Source organism: Nothoprocta perdicaria, unplaced genomic scaffold (assembly GCF_003342845.1).
Source record: "Nothoprocta perdicaria isolate Ctin4 unplaced genomic scaffold, notPer1 scaffold_23, whole genome shotgun sequence".
Lineage (NCBI taxonomy): Eukaryota > Metazoa > Chordata > Aves > Tinamiformes > Tinamidae > Nothoprocta > Nothoprocta perdicaria.
This window is the reverse complement of record NW_020455455.1, coordinates 615,596-632,017: the sequence shown is the minus strand read 5'-3', so window position 1 is coordinate 632,017 and position 16,422 is coordinate 615,596. Positions and strand designations below refer to the sequence as shown.

The 16,422-nt window shown below is 38.7% G+C and overlaps 1 protein-coding gene across 1 annotated transcript in view; it reads left to right on the top strand.

Annotated features, from left to right (window-relative positions):
* The window catches only part of ANKIB1 (ankyrin repeat and IBR domain containing 1), a 47,737-nt gene that overhangs the window by 15,809 nt on the left and 15,506 nt on the right, over positions 1 to 16,422 (top strand). The window contains exons 3-8 of the mRNA XM_026039450.1: positions 1,961 to 2,143; positions 8,228 to 8,345; positions 10,209 to 10,417; positions 11,528 to 11,616; positions 12,952 to 13,096; positions 13,743 to 13,909. Of these exons, the coding sequence (XP_025895235.1) occupies positions 1,961 to 2,143; positions 8,228 to 8,345; positions 10,209 to 10,417; positions 11,528 to 11,616; positions 12,952 to 13,096; positions 13,743 to 13,909 (911 nt within the window). The remainder of the gene's footprint in view (positions 1 to 1,960; positions 2,144 to 8,227; positions 8,346 to 10,208; positions 10,418 to 11,527; positions 11,617 to 12,951; positions 13,097 to 13,742; positions 13,910 to 16,422) is intronic.

Genomic DNA, 16,422 nt, shown 5'->3' with positions numbered 1-16,422 from the left:
GTGCCCTTCCACAGGATAGGCGTGTTGCTACCCTAGATGCTAAGATCTTAAGACTTAATATCTGTGCTACCTTAAGTCCTCCAGTATAATTTGTAGACCCTTTAACTCCTTCAGGAACAAAACATTATGAAAAATGGGAGTCTGAGCTTAGTGAAGGAATTTAACAATTTTCTCTCTGTGTTTGTTTCATTTTATTTAAATTAGTAATGGGATTATTCAAATTATTAATCTTCCTGTAATGATTTAGAAGCCTTTTTAACAGTGGCACCAAAGAAATACAGCAGGTCAGTTTACACATTCCTCATTTTGCAGATTAGATTTTTAACTACACAACGTTCTTTCAGGCATATTTGTTGATTTTTCTCCTTCAGAATGTGACTAATTTGTCTTAGCTAATTTTTTGCTAGAGTTTAAAATATACAGACAYCATGTGAAAGGTATGTGAAAGTCAAGATACGTTAACAAAATTTTCTCAATATTACAAAGTGCACATAGAATAACAAGACAACAGTGGGCTGGATATCTTGCTAGTTATCCTGGTATTATCTGTATTTCTGCCTGAATTTGCACCATACTTAATGATGCATATTCCTTCGTAATTAAGCTTTGATAAACTTTGTACTTATTTGGGAGCTTTTTGTATATATTTTTTCTCTTTATTTTGGAAAACATGGAAAAAAAATCGTAGAGATATATAAGAATGATTCCAGGTGTGTAAAATGTGCTCTATCCTGACAGATTAAGGAAATTTTAATTTATGGAAGTGATTTCTTCTTCATCTGCAAGAGTCTATGAGGAGAACAGAAGAACAGATTTTGGTTGAGGAAATTTTAGTTTAYTTCATTTTTAAAAATATAGAGAGTAAAAGCTGAGTTTTGAAATATTCTGGCTGAAAATAATGGATATTGTTGATATAGTCATCATGTGAAAGCAAAGTAATGTTTATAGATTTTAGTTTTACTTAGAAATAAGATAAACGATTTTACTAATGAACAGTTGGCCTGGGTGCTCTACATTAGAAATTTATTATAGAAATTGGAATACATTAGAAATGTATCATAAAAATGTCATAATAAATCAGCAAAATTGTCCACTCTCGGCCATTAGATCTCTGGCATTTATTGTCTTTGTTAGATCYGTTTATATCAGGAGAGAGGCCCAGAGAGCAGAGTGCAGCACAGCTGCTGGTTCTTAGCTAAAAGCTCCATTTTTGGGCAGCTGCAGGTCCTGGGCACAAGGCAAGAGACGAGGCTGGACTGTATTTTGCATCAAGTGTTCAGAAGCTCAGRCTGTGCCCAGTGTGTGTGTTTATGGCATCATTTACGTAAGCGTAGGAAAAAGAATGCTGACTTTGCAATAGCATTTATAGCATTAATTCAGTTCACTGTCATGTCCTCAAATTAGTCCTAAATAGCAGGAGCTATCAGCAGTATCATATGCTCCTGTCTGTGAATGATTCCTCAACTTCCCTCCTACCTGAGGATTCTCCCTTTTTTGTTACCAGCAATTTTTCAGGTCTGTGGTCTTATTTTTTTTTAAATAAAGAATATTGAAGGGTGATTTGAAGGCTGTTTTAGGCCAGTCTTGCCTGATCCTTGATGACCCTCAGTGTCCCTCATTATAACAGCAGTACTGACCACCCCAGCAGAACCAAACCTTAGTGTTTAAACCCCAGCGAAAATATGTTGTTCAGAGTTGCCTTGAAAAGCATTGCTGAGCTTTTGTGGTTCTGTGGAATTAAATAATGTGTATAATGATGTAGAGAAGCAAGCCATGATTTGTTTAACAACAGTGGAAAATCCTTGTTTCCCACAGACCATCCCTATTATTTTTGTCTCCTCTTTCTCCTTACTTGGTTCACTATTTTTTTTTCTTGTCTTCTTAACTGACACTTGTGTTTCCTCGGTGTATTTTTAGAGCTGGTGAATAACAGCTATTTATTTTGACTTTTTGCTTTCAGCTTCTAGTAAAACATGGTGGAGATTTGTTTGCAGAAAATGAAAATAAAGATACTCCATGTGACTGCGCAGAGAAACAGCACCATAAAGAGCTGGCTCTTAACCTGGAGTCTCGGATGGTATTCTCACGAGATCCTGAAGCTGAAAGCATTGAAGCTGAATATGCTGCTTTAGACAAAAAAGAGGTCAGAGGATACTTTGAATTTTATCTATTTTATCCATATATATGTAGCAGTTATATTCTGACGTAATTCTTCAAAGTATTTGAGCAGGTAGTGTGTTTCAGTTATACTTTTAAAGCTGTTGATTTTAAGCAGACCTCTTTATTATCTTTGAAGTTAAGTTTAGGGGAGACAAGAAGTCTGTTGCCAAAAGTGCAGTTTAAATATATATATACTTCTGCTTCTTCAGTATCTTAAGCAGACTACTTAATATATTCTTCAATACATTAAGTAGAAAGTGTTGTATGCTGTCAAGCTGAAGGAAGAACAGAGGGGCCAGTAAGTGGGAAACAGACGCTCCAAAATAAGCAGTTTTTAAAGTTTCTTAAGTTGTTTTTCTATGTAAAAATGAAAACAGAAGAAAAATCTGTGAAGAGAAAATCAGTGGGAGGGAACATGACTTTTCTGACTAAACTGTGCTTATGAATGTCACAAAAAATAGCTGAAGGAATAGTGCAGGGTTTCAAAACATGCGTTTGCTTTCTTATTTTGTAACATGGCGCCTGGAGCAACTGCATCCCAGAACTTGTGTGAGAGACAGATAATAACAGGGAATGTTATTCTGCAGGCAGCTTTGAAAGCCACCCGAAAGTCACTGACACCAATTTGCTAGAAATCTGCCTGCCTTACTTAAGATTGTGACTTACATTTTTAGTATGATTAAGGATAATTTGCCCCGAAAGTTCTAATCAAAAGCTGCCTCCCCCACACATTGTAATTAAACTTTGTAATTAAACCGAGAGCCTAAAGATGAACTCATAGAGAAATAATATGAAAAGGCATTTTTTTAAGTAAGTTAAAAATATTTGAGCAATTCTGTGTAAAGTAAAGGTCATGTAGACTTCTATATGGCTATTGGGTTCGAGAAGATTTTRCTACTTCAATCTTTTGTGGTCTGATGACATCTAAACAAAAATAAATTCAGGTTTAGCTAGGAGCAGGCTTAGAGCACATGAATTGTTTCCCAGAAGAATGCTACGCATGTGACTTTTTGTTTAAAAGTAAGATAGCTGTTGAACTGTCCAATTAATTTTCTGGCTAATCTTCTCCAATAAACTTAAACATAAATAAGCTTAATTAGATTGTTTACTCCTAGAAGAGAAGCGTTCAAAAGGAGTTAATACACTTCAGTTGTGCATTCTAGTAATAAACGTAATTGATTCATTTTGGCTTCTGCAAATATTTTCATGTAGAAACACCCAAAATGTTCTGAGTTTAAAGTCTGAAATGATATTTTCTTTGTTGGCAAAACCACTTTAAAGGACTAGTGCCATTACCTGCCACTGCTGTAGTGTATTACTGGCTCCTTTGCTTATACATTTAAAGCTTTTTGTGTGGTGATGCTGTAAACCCTGCCATTGAAGTGATCTGGCTCCAAAGAAAAAAGGCATTGAGAGTGGAGTATGTAATTGTTTTATTTAACTTGAATCCTTTTTATTGTTGTATTTATACCACAGCTTTGCACGTGCACCAGCACAGCTATGAGATCAGTAAACTTTGAGCCTGGGTGGAGCAAATCAGGAACCGCTTCGGCAGGTTTTTAGCAAGAAAAGCTCAGAGCCTGATGAACTTAAAGATTTGGTAGTTACTAGGGGGACTCAGGTAAAAGGTAATTATGTTAATTTGGGGTCACTTGACTGAGATGATTAAAACACCCAGCTCTGCTCCTCATGTGACTTGTTTTTAGCATGAGCATGAGAACTGAAGTGAAGGCAGGCCTGCAGAGCTGGATCTGCAGAGCTGGATCTGCAGGGCATGTCAAGGCAGCTCTCCAAAAAGCTCCAAGATTCCCAAGCTGAAAAATCAGAATCGATTGGAAAAATTGTAATTCCACCTTGCTGTTTGGGACACCAGCAGGTGGTCTCGGGGTTTCTGTGTGTGGTTATTCAAGCTCCACAACCTCCCGCTCTTTCTTTGTGACTTTTCACTCAGRTGAGCTCTGGGCCTCACACCTAGTGCAGCTTCACTAGTGCACATGGTAGCCCAAGAGAGAAGGAAGCAGGGACATGTAGACAGGGGAGCTCGTCTTTCCATGGGAGCCCTCACAGGGGCTGAAAATAATAGAAAAGCAACAGCCTCAGCAGGACCTGCACTGARTTGCCTTGCAAGCAACTGCATGTCCCTGTCCCCAACATCCGTGGGCAAATGCCTGGGATAGGCAGCGAAAGCTGCTCTTACTGCTGGCTTTGGTGATGCTTCCAACTCTGTCCTTGTTGGAGATGAGAAGTACTCGAAAAGCACTGTGCCCTCACCTAAAAGTTCCCCTCAAGTGTGGCCCTCTAGTTTTTTTCTCAAATTCATTAAAAAAAAATTGAAGGAAGTGACTATGCAAAATGTTTAACCTAGTGTTTATGTTGTAGTGATGCTCTTTAGCATCCTTCCAAAAGAAGAGAGTTTAATTCTTAAAAAGCCAAAACCTTAGAACACCAAGAAATGGATATTTTAAGTCATCCCATCTCTTGAATGAAAGTAGGATGAAAAAAAAATATATTCAAAAGCATGGATAGGATTCGCTTCCTGGACAAAACAGCCAGAGAATATTAACTCCAGACTTCATGGCGTGCACAGTARTATTGGGAATTACAGTACCAGAAACCTCCCCTTCCAGACCTGCCTTGTCTACAGCAGGAAATTAKCACTGTTTCTCAGACAGACCTGAAGACTTCTGTAGTAGTCTGTGCAGTGTCACTGAATTGTGTTTWTTGAGGGTAATAACAAAGCTTTGTTTCTGATGTCGAAAGCTGATTTCTGTTGTTCTTCACATTAAAATATTACCAAGGAATTATTTGAGTACATTTAATTTTCCACTACTGCAGTAGTTGAAAACTACTATTATAGATTCTGGTTGTTCTACTAGCACAGTTCTCTTGTTTTCTGTTTATTCTAATAGAGAAGCCTACTCGTCTTTGAGATGCATTTCCCGAAGGTGGCAGGCACCTTCCTTTCCATCACATCATGCAGGGTTTTAAGCATATATAAGAAGCACTGGGAATGTGCAGTAACTGAGAGCAAATCACCCAGAACAACTTTGGTTCTCAGTCAGACTCCGAGAAATGACAMTGTGCAGTAGCAAATTATTATCATTTCTAAGTTTATTTTACATATGTGTCACTGAAGCTTGTAGAAATAGACTTATTAATGGATGTATTACAGATTTATAGAGCATAGAGATTTTGGAATTGTTCTGTAAGAATGTACTTTGTCTCTACAGATACAGAATTGTTTGTTAAGTGGAAGGAGTAAAGATGACTGTAGCTATCTAGTATGTAAGCACGCATGTACTATACATAGGTAAGGTGCTTATACATGAATGAGTTAAATGGAGCATAGATAGTTTTAAAATGTATAACTCCATCCCAAAAGGAGAACATGGTGACATATTCAACTGACATATTGAACCATGTAATCAAATAATAACATAAAGTATATGTGTTACCATTTGATTCTGTAGTTGCCACTGTAGCAAGCAGTTGCTTTGCTTTAAAAATAATTCTTTCAARTAAACTGTTAAAATAATATTCTGTTTACAGAATATTATTGTATTTTATTATATTTTTATATTATCTTATATTTTAAATGTTTCATGAGAAAAGCAATGCTAGAATTTATTATATCTAAGTATTAGTGGTAAAAAAAATGAGAGGAAAGTATGTTTTAAAAAGAATTATTTGTTGAGAATTTGGAAGTGCTGAAGTCTGTAGTGAGAAGCTCACCAGAGGCAGAAGTCATAACTGAAAGAGTACATTCTAAAATATATACATATAGTTCAGTGGTGTTAATATAAAACAAAGCATTTTTCATAGCAAATACCAGTACAGACTAGCTCTATAAACAAGTACTGGAGGCCGCCTCCGAGCATCGTGAGCTGCAGTCAAGATCATTTACAGTACATGGCAGTACAGAGGCAAATCATAAATGTCACACTTTGTTTTTTTTAAAAAAAAATGTTATGTGGTACTTCCTAGGAAACAGATATCCTTAAACCTGAAGACGGCATCTTCACAAGATTCACTAAGACTACTTCTTGTAGACATGTGACTACCTCTTGTAGACAGGAACATTAAAGGTTTCTCATCATAAAGCCTTCACTTTGGAATTTCCAGACTATGCCAGCCAGAATTTCCTTTCTTTTAGTTTCTTCTGTGGGCTTATTTATTGTTTTATGAACAAAGGGTCTAAAGTTTCAAACRCATTCTTAAGAAATATTTCCCTCATTGCTTAAAAAGATAAAATGTTGTTTTTTTTTTTTTTAAACACAGGATCCATAAATCCCTGCTGGGTTGTAGGGAATGATCCAGCTGAGATAATATAATAGTCTSTTGCTCAAGGGAGGTAATTGCCAGTGTTTGACCTAGAACCAGTCAGTTAAATATAATTTTGAGTATATCTGCCATTCAGGATGAAATAATGGGTCCTTAAATACACGTTTTTGTTGCACGTTTAATAGAAAAGAATGGTCTTTTTATCTTGTATGTGTCTTCAAAGGGTGAGGCCTCTTGTGCCGATGAAGCTTCATTTTTTACAATTACAATTCACAATGTGGTTCAAATTCAGTCAAGAAGACTTACTCATCACTCCCCATTTTTGCAGTATATTCATGCCATGAGGATCATCCTKGCACCCAGCTGTTTGCATCCCTATCTCTCTGACAGGCTTTTATTAAAGATCTCTTCTGTAAGAAATGAAATAGTTCGGCCCAAGTCCATCACGCTGTGAAGCGAGCGGCCTGGTTTGCTTTAGCGCGAACAATTCGTGTCTTCCCTTCGAGCACAGACCTTCTCCAAGAAGGGAACCAGGTTCCTGGCACTAGAAGGTCCCAAAACTCAAAATACAAGCAGTAACACAAGTGCCCCTGCTTGGAACTGCAGTTTTCCAGTATCACTGCTCCACTCTCCCAGTAAGAGGAGATCCATTTGGCAGCCCAGTGCCTAGTTATACCTGAGCACCCTTCACTGTGACCTTATGCCAGGGGTTTAAAATCTTTTTTCCATTCATTAAGCTAAACGCATGCATGTAAGAACAGGTTCTTCTCATATATYCATTCATATCGTTCTCCTTACATATCCTCCCACTTGTTTTTCTGCCTTTTGGGCAACTTCCCTATGCAACAGCGTGAAATGTATTATCTGCTGCCGTGTTCTTCCTTTGTTGCTTTTGAAAGCGAACCTGCAAAGCCTGTGTATGCATCTCCAGGCTCTTGGTGGGAGCTAATTCAGCGTCCTCCACTGCCTGCCTCCTTTGCCTGTCTAATTTGACCTTTTTTTTAGCACTGTAACGAGGGGATGGAACTGCAGCCCGGAGGAAGCCGGCAATTAGCTCAGGCTGCCGTTTCCCACAGAGAGTTTTGACATCTTCATGTGCAATGAATCCCCCAGCCTCCAACTGCCTGGCCCAGGCTGCTTTTTCCTGCTATTCCTTTTCCCTGTTGCCTTTTCTACTTCCAGGAAAGGCACATATAGCCTCAAAAGATCTCTCACAAAAAAGCACATACCCCCTTCTCGCTATCTAATGTCTCGATGGATTCTCCTCCCAGCTGATTCCAAGTTAAGGGGTGTCAAGTCATGTACAAAGTCAARTGCTAGGAAGTCTGTATGCAGTATATGCCACCTTGTCCCTTCTCCCGGTCTTCCATGAATACAGAGTCATATTTTTACTTATCCGTGTCTCAATATGTGAGTTTTAATCACTCCAGGATTTAAMTGGATTCTGTGAAAATCCAGTAATTTTGTTTTTGGAGGGGAGCGGGAGAACAGTTACAGGTTTGAACAAGGCCTCCAGTTATAGTGAAGATCATTGGAAATACTGTCTTTTTGGATTTTGAAATGTGTAAATGTTATCAATACTGCTATATGACAGACTTTCCATTTAATCTTGTGTGGTCATTGGTCTGCACAATATGTTTTTATCTCGTATTAGATCACAGACAGCTCTGTTTTACAGTTGAGATAATTGTCCATAACAGCACTTTGTACGTTTTCATTTTAATATGGAAGTCAAGATTCACTGAAAAATGCTGCTAGACATAAAATGCCTTTTTTCTTCTCAAAGCCATATGAGGGACTGAGACTTCAGGACCTGCGAAGGCTTAAGGATATGCTGATAGTGGAGTCCGCTGACATGCTTCAAGCCCCACTCTTCACTGCAGAAGCTCTGCTTCGGGCACATGGTAATCACAAACCCTAAAGACTTAAAAAAAAAATGTTTTCAGCAAAATAAAAACTGCGCTTGTKAGAGCATTTTCCTTTTATTTGCGAGTAAAAGAGCAGTAACAGCTAATCAAATACCAGGAAATAGTTCCCACGGTATTTCAGAAAGAAGTACCTCTGCAGTATGTCAAAAGCATTAATGCGGACAGAGAAATCAATAGGAATGATTCAGACAAGGAATTATAATAGAAGAAGTTTTGAACTAAAGCAATGTGGAAAAACTGCTTTCTCTAATGATGACATGTAGAAATTTTAGAAGTGAATCTGCACAGTGTATGTGTGCAGATGTTTAATCTTTATGAAATAAATTAAGAGAAGCTCATTGTACCTTTTTTATCAGACTGTTGTTGCCTGCCACTAAACACCTGCTTAATTTTTTCACTGCAATAAAATCAGTCTGACCACTACAATAAATAGCTGGAATTTGCCTTAGGATTTAAAGTGTAAGGATTTTTATAATCATTGTTTTAATATTAGGTGTACTTTTCCCTGTATATATCTTTAGCAGTCCAAATTTCACTGAAAGCTGTTGTGCTGCAGTGTTGGGACCGGCGTATACAGACTTCAGTGGGTTTCCCCCAGACAAAAGTATTTTTCTGAAAGTCAGTGGAAGCTTTAGGCTTTCATTCAGTGGATTGGAGCTTCTGCTTCGTGAAGCATCTGCATTGTCCCCATATGCCAAAAGGAGTGCTCAGGCAGCTAATTGTGTGCTTGCTCTTCACCATACTGCTGGATTGAGCACCAGCTAATGTTTACTCTGTTTTTTTTGTGGGCTTCTTGCGTACAAAAACAAGAAAGGAAATGTGAAATGGAAGAAGATGGTTTTAAACGCACAGTATTTGCCAGACTTTTTCCTTAGTTGGCATGGTACCCCAAACTAATGCCCCTTTCTAATTAAGCATGGGTGGTCAGTGTAAACTCTGCAGAGCTGCCTGCCAGCAGGAACGAAAGTTGAGAAGAAATCAGCAGTTGCCAGTGTCATCGGGCTGGTGTTCCCAAGCCCTGGAGCAGGAGCCTGGCCCACATGGAAAGCAAAGCCCTCACGGTCTGCAGGTCAGGAGGAAGGCACCTGCCTTGCCCCTAGCTCTGCTCGGACCCCGGCAATTACTCAAAGCTCTGTTTTTTATTTGGAGTGAAGACATGCTGGTATTAGCATCAAGGAAAAGAAACTGCTGAACTGTTTATGTGACTTGAGACAACTGGGGAGCACCAAAAGCCAAGTTGCGATGTTTTTGCTTTTAGTCTTGAAATTCAGAAGAGAATAATAGGGAATCTTAACTTAATTCACACTTGGTATGGGAAAAGCATGTTTTAATTTCTTGAAAAGATTGCTCTTATTTACTACTTTTAATCTTTTACAGACATTTAATATTTAATCCCATGAACTTTGCTTTCTTTTATCGCACAAATAGTATCGTGGCACAAACTGTTAAGAGTTGGGAGTGTATTTTTGTTTACTTTTTTTTTTTTTACATTATAGAATTATGTAGGGTAAGAGCCAAGAGAAAAAAAGAAACACTGTGGCAAAAAAAAAAAAGTGGCAGAGAGAAAAAAGAACATGCCCATTTCTGTACAAATCATGTTTTCAACATTGYTCTTGTAGGACAAAACACATCATAGGTCAGAGTAGTTTATCATGCAGTTCACGCTAAAGCAGTTGACTTAAGAATGTACTTGCCATTCAGCAAGTACAAGTAGCTCTCATTTTATTAAAATTTGTGTTTTTATTAAGTTCAATCACAGAATTTTTTGCAGCATCAGTGCAGGGTAGGAGTCCATCCTTGTCAGCTGCCTGCCCTGCCTCATCCGTGTCTTTCCTGCAGACTGGGACAGGGAGAAGCTCCTGGAAGCGTGGATGTCCAGCCCGGAGAACTGCTGCCAGCGCTCGGGGGTGCAGATGCCGACGCCGCCTCCGAGCGGCTACAACGCGTGGGACACGCTGCCCTCGCCGCGCACCCCACGCACCACGCGCTCCTCCGTCACCTCCCCGGACGAGACCAGCCCCTCGCCAGGAGACATGGAGACAGCTGTGGTGCGTTTATAAATAGAGCTCAGCGCATGGCGCCAGAGAGTTTATTTCTGGACATGCACAGGAGTGATATCTTGGGGTGTTTTTGTTTTGTTTGGGGATTTTTTTGCCTTTTTTTTTTGAAAATAACTTCATAAAGGCTATTAAACTTTGTTTGCAAAAGTGATGAACAGAAATGTTTCCACCTTAACCATGCTGTATAGTCAGACATTGATGGTGTGGCCAATACAGAGCCAGAGCCCTCTGCTTTCACCCTCCCTGTCGCTCACAGAGTGGAATCTGATCCCACCACAATCACGTCCTTGCTGCACGCAGCTCTTCTGAGCTTTAATTTTAAAGCATCTTCTCAAGCCATGCTCTTCTACTGTATCCATTTCCCCAAATACACTCAGTGCTGCAAACCCTGCCTTTTAAACATTTTTTCATTAGAAAACAAAATTCTCTTTGTCTGCATGAAATGTCAGCCCACTGTAAGATTGTAATTGCTTTTACTATGTGTGGGCAGCTTCAAGCAGTTTACAAGGCTGTTGCAACTTTGAAATATGAAAGCGCCTTTCATTGAAATCAGTGTGGTTCTTGCGGAAAACAGAGTTCTCCTTTTAATAATCTACAGCTGCAACATTATAAAACTCTTTCTCCATGACCTAAGCATTTTCTAGAATATTACATACAGTTTTGTAAATGAATCATCCCTGGATATCACATTAAAATAAAAATTTTGCAGTCCTTCTCAGAACCCTTTTTCTAGTCTAACTAAAACATACAAAGAAAGAAGCTACATGGAATTGTATTGATAGATATTTACTTTAGGAGTGAAACATTGTCTGGGTATATTTCCCAGTAAAAATGTGTTAATTCAGGATTACGTGTGTACTGCTTGGATGTGTGTGTTGGGGGGGAGCTACAGAATAGGAGATAACTACTTCTTTCCTATTTCTGTTATAATCAYCTACTTAATTTTTTCTTTGTGTTAATGTTTGAAGGTGTTTTTCACTACCAGACATTTCCTTACCTTTTTGTTTGGATTTTCCAACATAATATGTACTGCTAACAATAAGAAAGGCTTTAGGATACTTCTTAACTGGAAATTTGTTTTTTTTTTTTCACCTACAGTGTGACATTTGCATGTGTAATATTTCTGTGTTTGAAGACCCAGTGGACATGCCTTGTGGCCATGACTTCTGCAGAGCGTGCTGGGAGGCGTGAGTACCTTTGTATCTTCTGAGAAATGTTTGTGCTTCCCATTTGGAAGAGGAAAGGCCATAGGCAATAAACACCTAATATGAAAGTACTATTTGGGTCCCACAGAGTTGCTGTTTTGATCTTACTGAAGGCTGAATTTGCCATTCAAAGTGGCCATCAGCAGTTCTAGACTGGGCCTGAGTCAGCAATGCTGTGGAGTCTGTGTTTTAAGCCTGTGTGTAAAGGGAAGAGCCTGTTCCTGGTTTGCTGGAGGTGGGAACGGGGTGGGGGTTTTACAGTTCCTGCATTCAACACGTGCTTAATCCCATCTCTGAGTTTAGCGCAATAAGCTTGGGCATCTTAAATCCACTTCCAGTCAGCAAAACAATTAAAATACATTCCTACATTGAGGCTTAATATTTGAGGAGTTAGCGTGAGTTTAAAGAAGTTGAACTCTCTAGTTAACATGCATTTTTTTAAGCTAACATAATCACACTAATAAAAAGCGAGGCCTGGATAGTTATATTAGGATAAATATCAGTCTTATTTCCGTTTCCTCAGGAATAATTGTATCTGCATAAAGTGCCTCTGTGCATGTCTTTGCTCCTGCTCAAAAGACTGTCCTACTGAACCGTACTGCTCTAGTGGAGCTAGGGCTACTCCARATTTAGCCTAACTGAAGTAACCCCATTGCTTCCATGCTAAGAACACTTTTTCCATGTGTGCTTTAAAACAGCGATTTGTAGGTGCTCAGAAAACTGACAGCTAAGCTCAGCTCTGCTGTAAGTGGCTCTGCAGAGGCCTGGAAGCTGCTCCAGGGATCCAGCCCCACTTCCAGCACAGACTCCGGCCTGCGCATCCTGGGCCGGACACGTGACAGTGTCAGCCCAGGCCTAGGTGCCATCTAGGGCACGAGGACGTGGCACCTCTCTTTACCTTAGCTGTAAAAGGGCCCCACATCTGTCTATCTGTGTGTCTGATAAAACGTTTTCTTCATTAATTAGAGTTGATGTGTTCCTTTTTGCAAGTAAGTTAGAAGAAAGCCTCACTTTGACTAAACATTGCATAGCAATCCTTCATAAATAGCAAAGATGGAAACCACTCACCTATAGGGCTGCTTAAGCAGAGATGGTGGTGCTCACTTTTGAACAGTGATCATGTCCTGTTACTCTTTTTAAGTGTGCTTTGCCTCAAATCTCTGGCCCTCTTAGGCTAAAGGGATACATTCTGTTCTTTGCTTCTGCTAGATTAATTTCAGTATCTATGAACATARTATAAATGTAAAAATAGTATTCAGCAGCCTCTTATTTTTTACTTTTTTTTTTCACAAATACTGACTGACAACATTCTGGCAGATTTTTGAATCTGAAAATTCAGGAGGGTGAAGCTCACAACATTTTTTGCCCAGCATATGACTGCTTCCAGCCTGTGCCAGTAGACATCATAGAAAGTGTGGTTTCCAAGGAGATGGACAAAAGATACCTGCAGTTTGACATTAAGGTAAATTATCAAACTGTTTCTGTACTCTTGAAATGTATTTCATTTTACTCTAAATAGCTCTTATGTGAAATGGTGTAGTATGTCTGTAGCTTTCCAAGTAGAAATGAATAAATTAATATATACACTAAATTATTGGTTGTCTTATATACCGCAGTRTGAATATTTGATATAGCAGTGAAAAAATGAGCATTATATTTATTCCTCAAATACAAATTCAGCACTTATATAATGTGTAACGTATTTGGTATTAGTAGTATTTTTGGTCAAGCAAAAAGCAAGTGATGTGAAGCTTTTATTTTGCCAGACTTTTTCATGTGGRCCAACTAAAATTTTTAAAAGTTTTTGAATTTTTGTTGTTGTTGTTTTAATTACAAAAAGGCTATTTTTAAGCCGAGTAGATTTGACTTACCATTTTGGAAAATTATTGCCATAACTGAGTGACTTAGAATTTTTCTTTTCATCCAATTCTTGGTATGGTTGCTGTATATAGGAAAAGAAGTTGGAAAATCTTTATTTATTTTGCTGATTTTTTTCTAATATGTTGCTTTCAGTCGTTGCAGCTTCCTTTGAAAAGCAGTCTTTCTGTAGAACTATGGAAAAAGTCAGCAATGAAAGTTAAATGATCTTCCACCTTTTCTTTTTGTAGGCCTTTGTTGAAAATAATCCTGCCATTAAATGGTGCCCTATACCTGCTTGCGAAAGAGCCGTAAGGCTAACAAGGCAAGGATCGAATTCCACAGGATCAGATACACTCAGCTTCCCTATGCTAAAAGCCCCTGCTGTAGACTGTGGAAAAGGACATCTTTTCTGCTGGTTAGTACTGGAAGTGTCTCCATGTCTCCATAAACTCCTAGTCACTGCTCTTCACACTTAGCACCCAGCACGCAACAGCGGTTTGCACTGGTTGACATGACTACACCATCCTGTATCCATATGCAAGTAAACTAGGATGCACAAGTACTTTGGTATTTTGGGTCACAAGAGAGGGTTATAGTATTTTCTTTTCCCGTTTGTTCTTAATTCTGTTAAATTCAAAACAGCTGCATGCAGTGTTGTGATTTTCAGTTCTGAGGGGACAGGGAGAGCAGCAGGGTGCTGAAGAGGGACTTTTTGTGTCTATTCTGGACAGCTATAGTGTGACTGAAACACGTGGCCAGGCCTGCATTATAGCACAGAAAAACTGGAATTTGTGGCTGGCAGAATTCAAGCAGACTCGCATCACGATGATGCCAGATCATTAGCTCCATACATAGCTAGTTCTGTTTGCCTGAGCACTCCAATTCGTGTTTCACTTGGGGAAGAGCACTTTTATTTTGCACTACCTCCTGCTGAGTCAGAAGATCAACACAAGCTCTACAAGGAAGATAAAGGCTTAAGAGATCTAAGAAACCATCCCTCAAAAATTGCCTAAACTGTCTATCCTCAGTTCTTCTATGGAAAGGACAGCAAAACTCAGAAAAAATCTCCTGCTGCTTTTTTTTGTTAAGGCTGGACTCAGTCCTGTCCTGAGATTATCAGACTGATGATTTTTAAACTTTTACTCTAGAAGCGAGACTCCTTTTTACTTGATGGGACATTTCTGAAATGAAACTGTGATCCAAAAAGAAAAGATCCTGAATAATCTGCTAGATTCCAATAAGTCTAAACTCTTAATGAGAGATACTTGTGATTTTATTTATTCATTATTTATTTATTATTTATGAGAGGAGAAAGGAAAAAAAAAAGAAATCAGGCATAACAAAACAGTCAAGACAGACAGAAAATGGAACCTGATGCAAAACCTCCTGGAAAGAAGTTGTTCTTGGGATGGAAAACTCAGGGGAAAAAAATCCCATGGGAATCACCCATAGAAGGTTTTTGCTGGTGAATGTCTAACAAACCTATGCGTCTAGATACCACACTCTCACCCTTACTTAGGAGTGCTGGTCTCCTGAGCGAGCGAAGCAGTGTTTCCATTACCCTGAAGCAGAGAGCTGAGACCAGTCTCGTGTAATGTCATGATGGTGCTTCAAAGAGTGGCAGCTTCCTTGTACTGCCTGAATGTATACTAGCCCCACAGTGTTCCCTGAGTGAAAATATCCCCTGAGTGCATTATTTAAATGAGAAATATCTCTGCTTTCTGATAATCAAGATCAAGAAAGACCTGCTTGCAACCCAAGCATTCTGCAGCACTGTAAATCACAGCTATTTGCTGAGGACTCTCTTATTAGTTCTACAGTACAAAAGGAAACTGTGTGTGATACAATGAGTTCCTTTGCAAGAAAGAAAGTGTGTTCTTAGCTCAGAGGGCTTTCCTCATTGCTGTATGCTCAAAGGAAGCTTGCTTTTCACCATTTAAATTCAATCGGCACGTTCTGCATATCCAGACTTTTGCAAGGTTTACCCAGCAAGTCTACAGATAGGATTTTACAATGTCAGTTGATACTGCATTTAGTGAAAGATTTTTTCAGATTGTCAAAAAAAAAAACTAACAACCAACCCTAGAAACCTACTTGCTATTGCATAGTATGCTATTGCATAGGGACTATCCATGAGGTTTTGTCAGTGTTCCTCCTAAGAACAGAGCTCTTTTGAATTTACTCAGTATTTCTCACCACTAACAGTGCATTAAACAAAATCTATTTTTTAATGACAGAGATAAATATTTTTCCTAATTCTTGATTCTTTTCAGAAAAAAAAAATTTTATGTGATTTAAATGTAGTGCATGTGAAAACTGTGCAAATCTTAAGTTAAATCTTATTGTCAGCTAGATTCTATATATTAGAATTCCTGCTCAAGAAGCATAAGAAACTGTGGCAAGCAACAGTTCTTCCCGAAGATGGATTTGGCAAGCACTGCAAACCTGGTTCTGCACCATCACTCCTGTTATCCTGGAGGGAGGTAGCCTCATTCTGTGTGAGACATCTCTCTTCAGAACTTAGGAAGCTAGTTATGAGTTTTTGACTCTGTTTTGTTATTTCAATTCATTATAGGATCCAAATAATTTCACTGAGGAAAAAAATCCAGGAACCCATTCTTCTTGGACTGTGCTTTCAGCCTGTTCCAGAAACGGTAGCTGAAATTTGCTGCAATTGTGTTAAGAATGTACTCCACCTTCAAATAAATGCTGATGCTTATTGAAGAATGCAGTTTGAGGTGCTAACACTGCTAATTTTAACAGCCAAGTGTTAGTTCCCTTCAACCTGTGTTCTTGTGGACTCTGCCTCAAATACAGATTTGTTTCATAAAACACTTTCTGAGCAGTAAACTCAGACTCTTAGTCTATTAAATGGCATCCCTGTATAAAAATCCTTGTTTTATGGGAAAGAATGCCTTTCATGAGCCA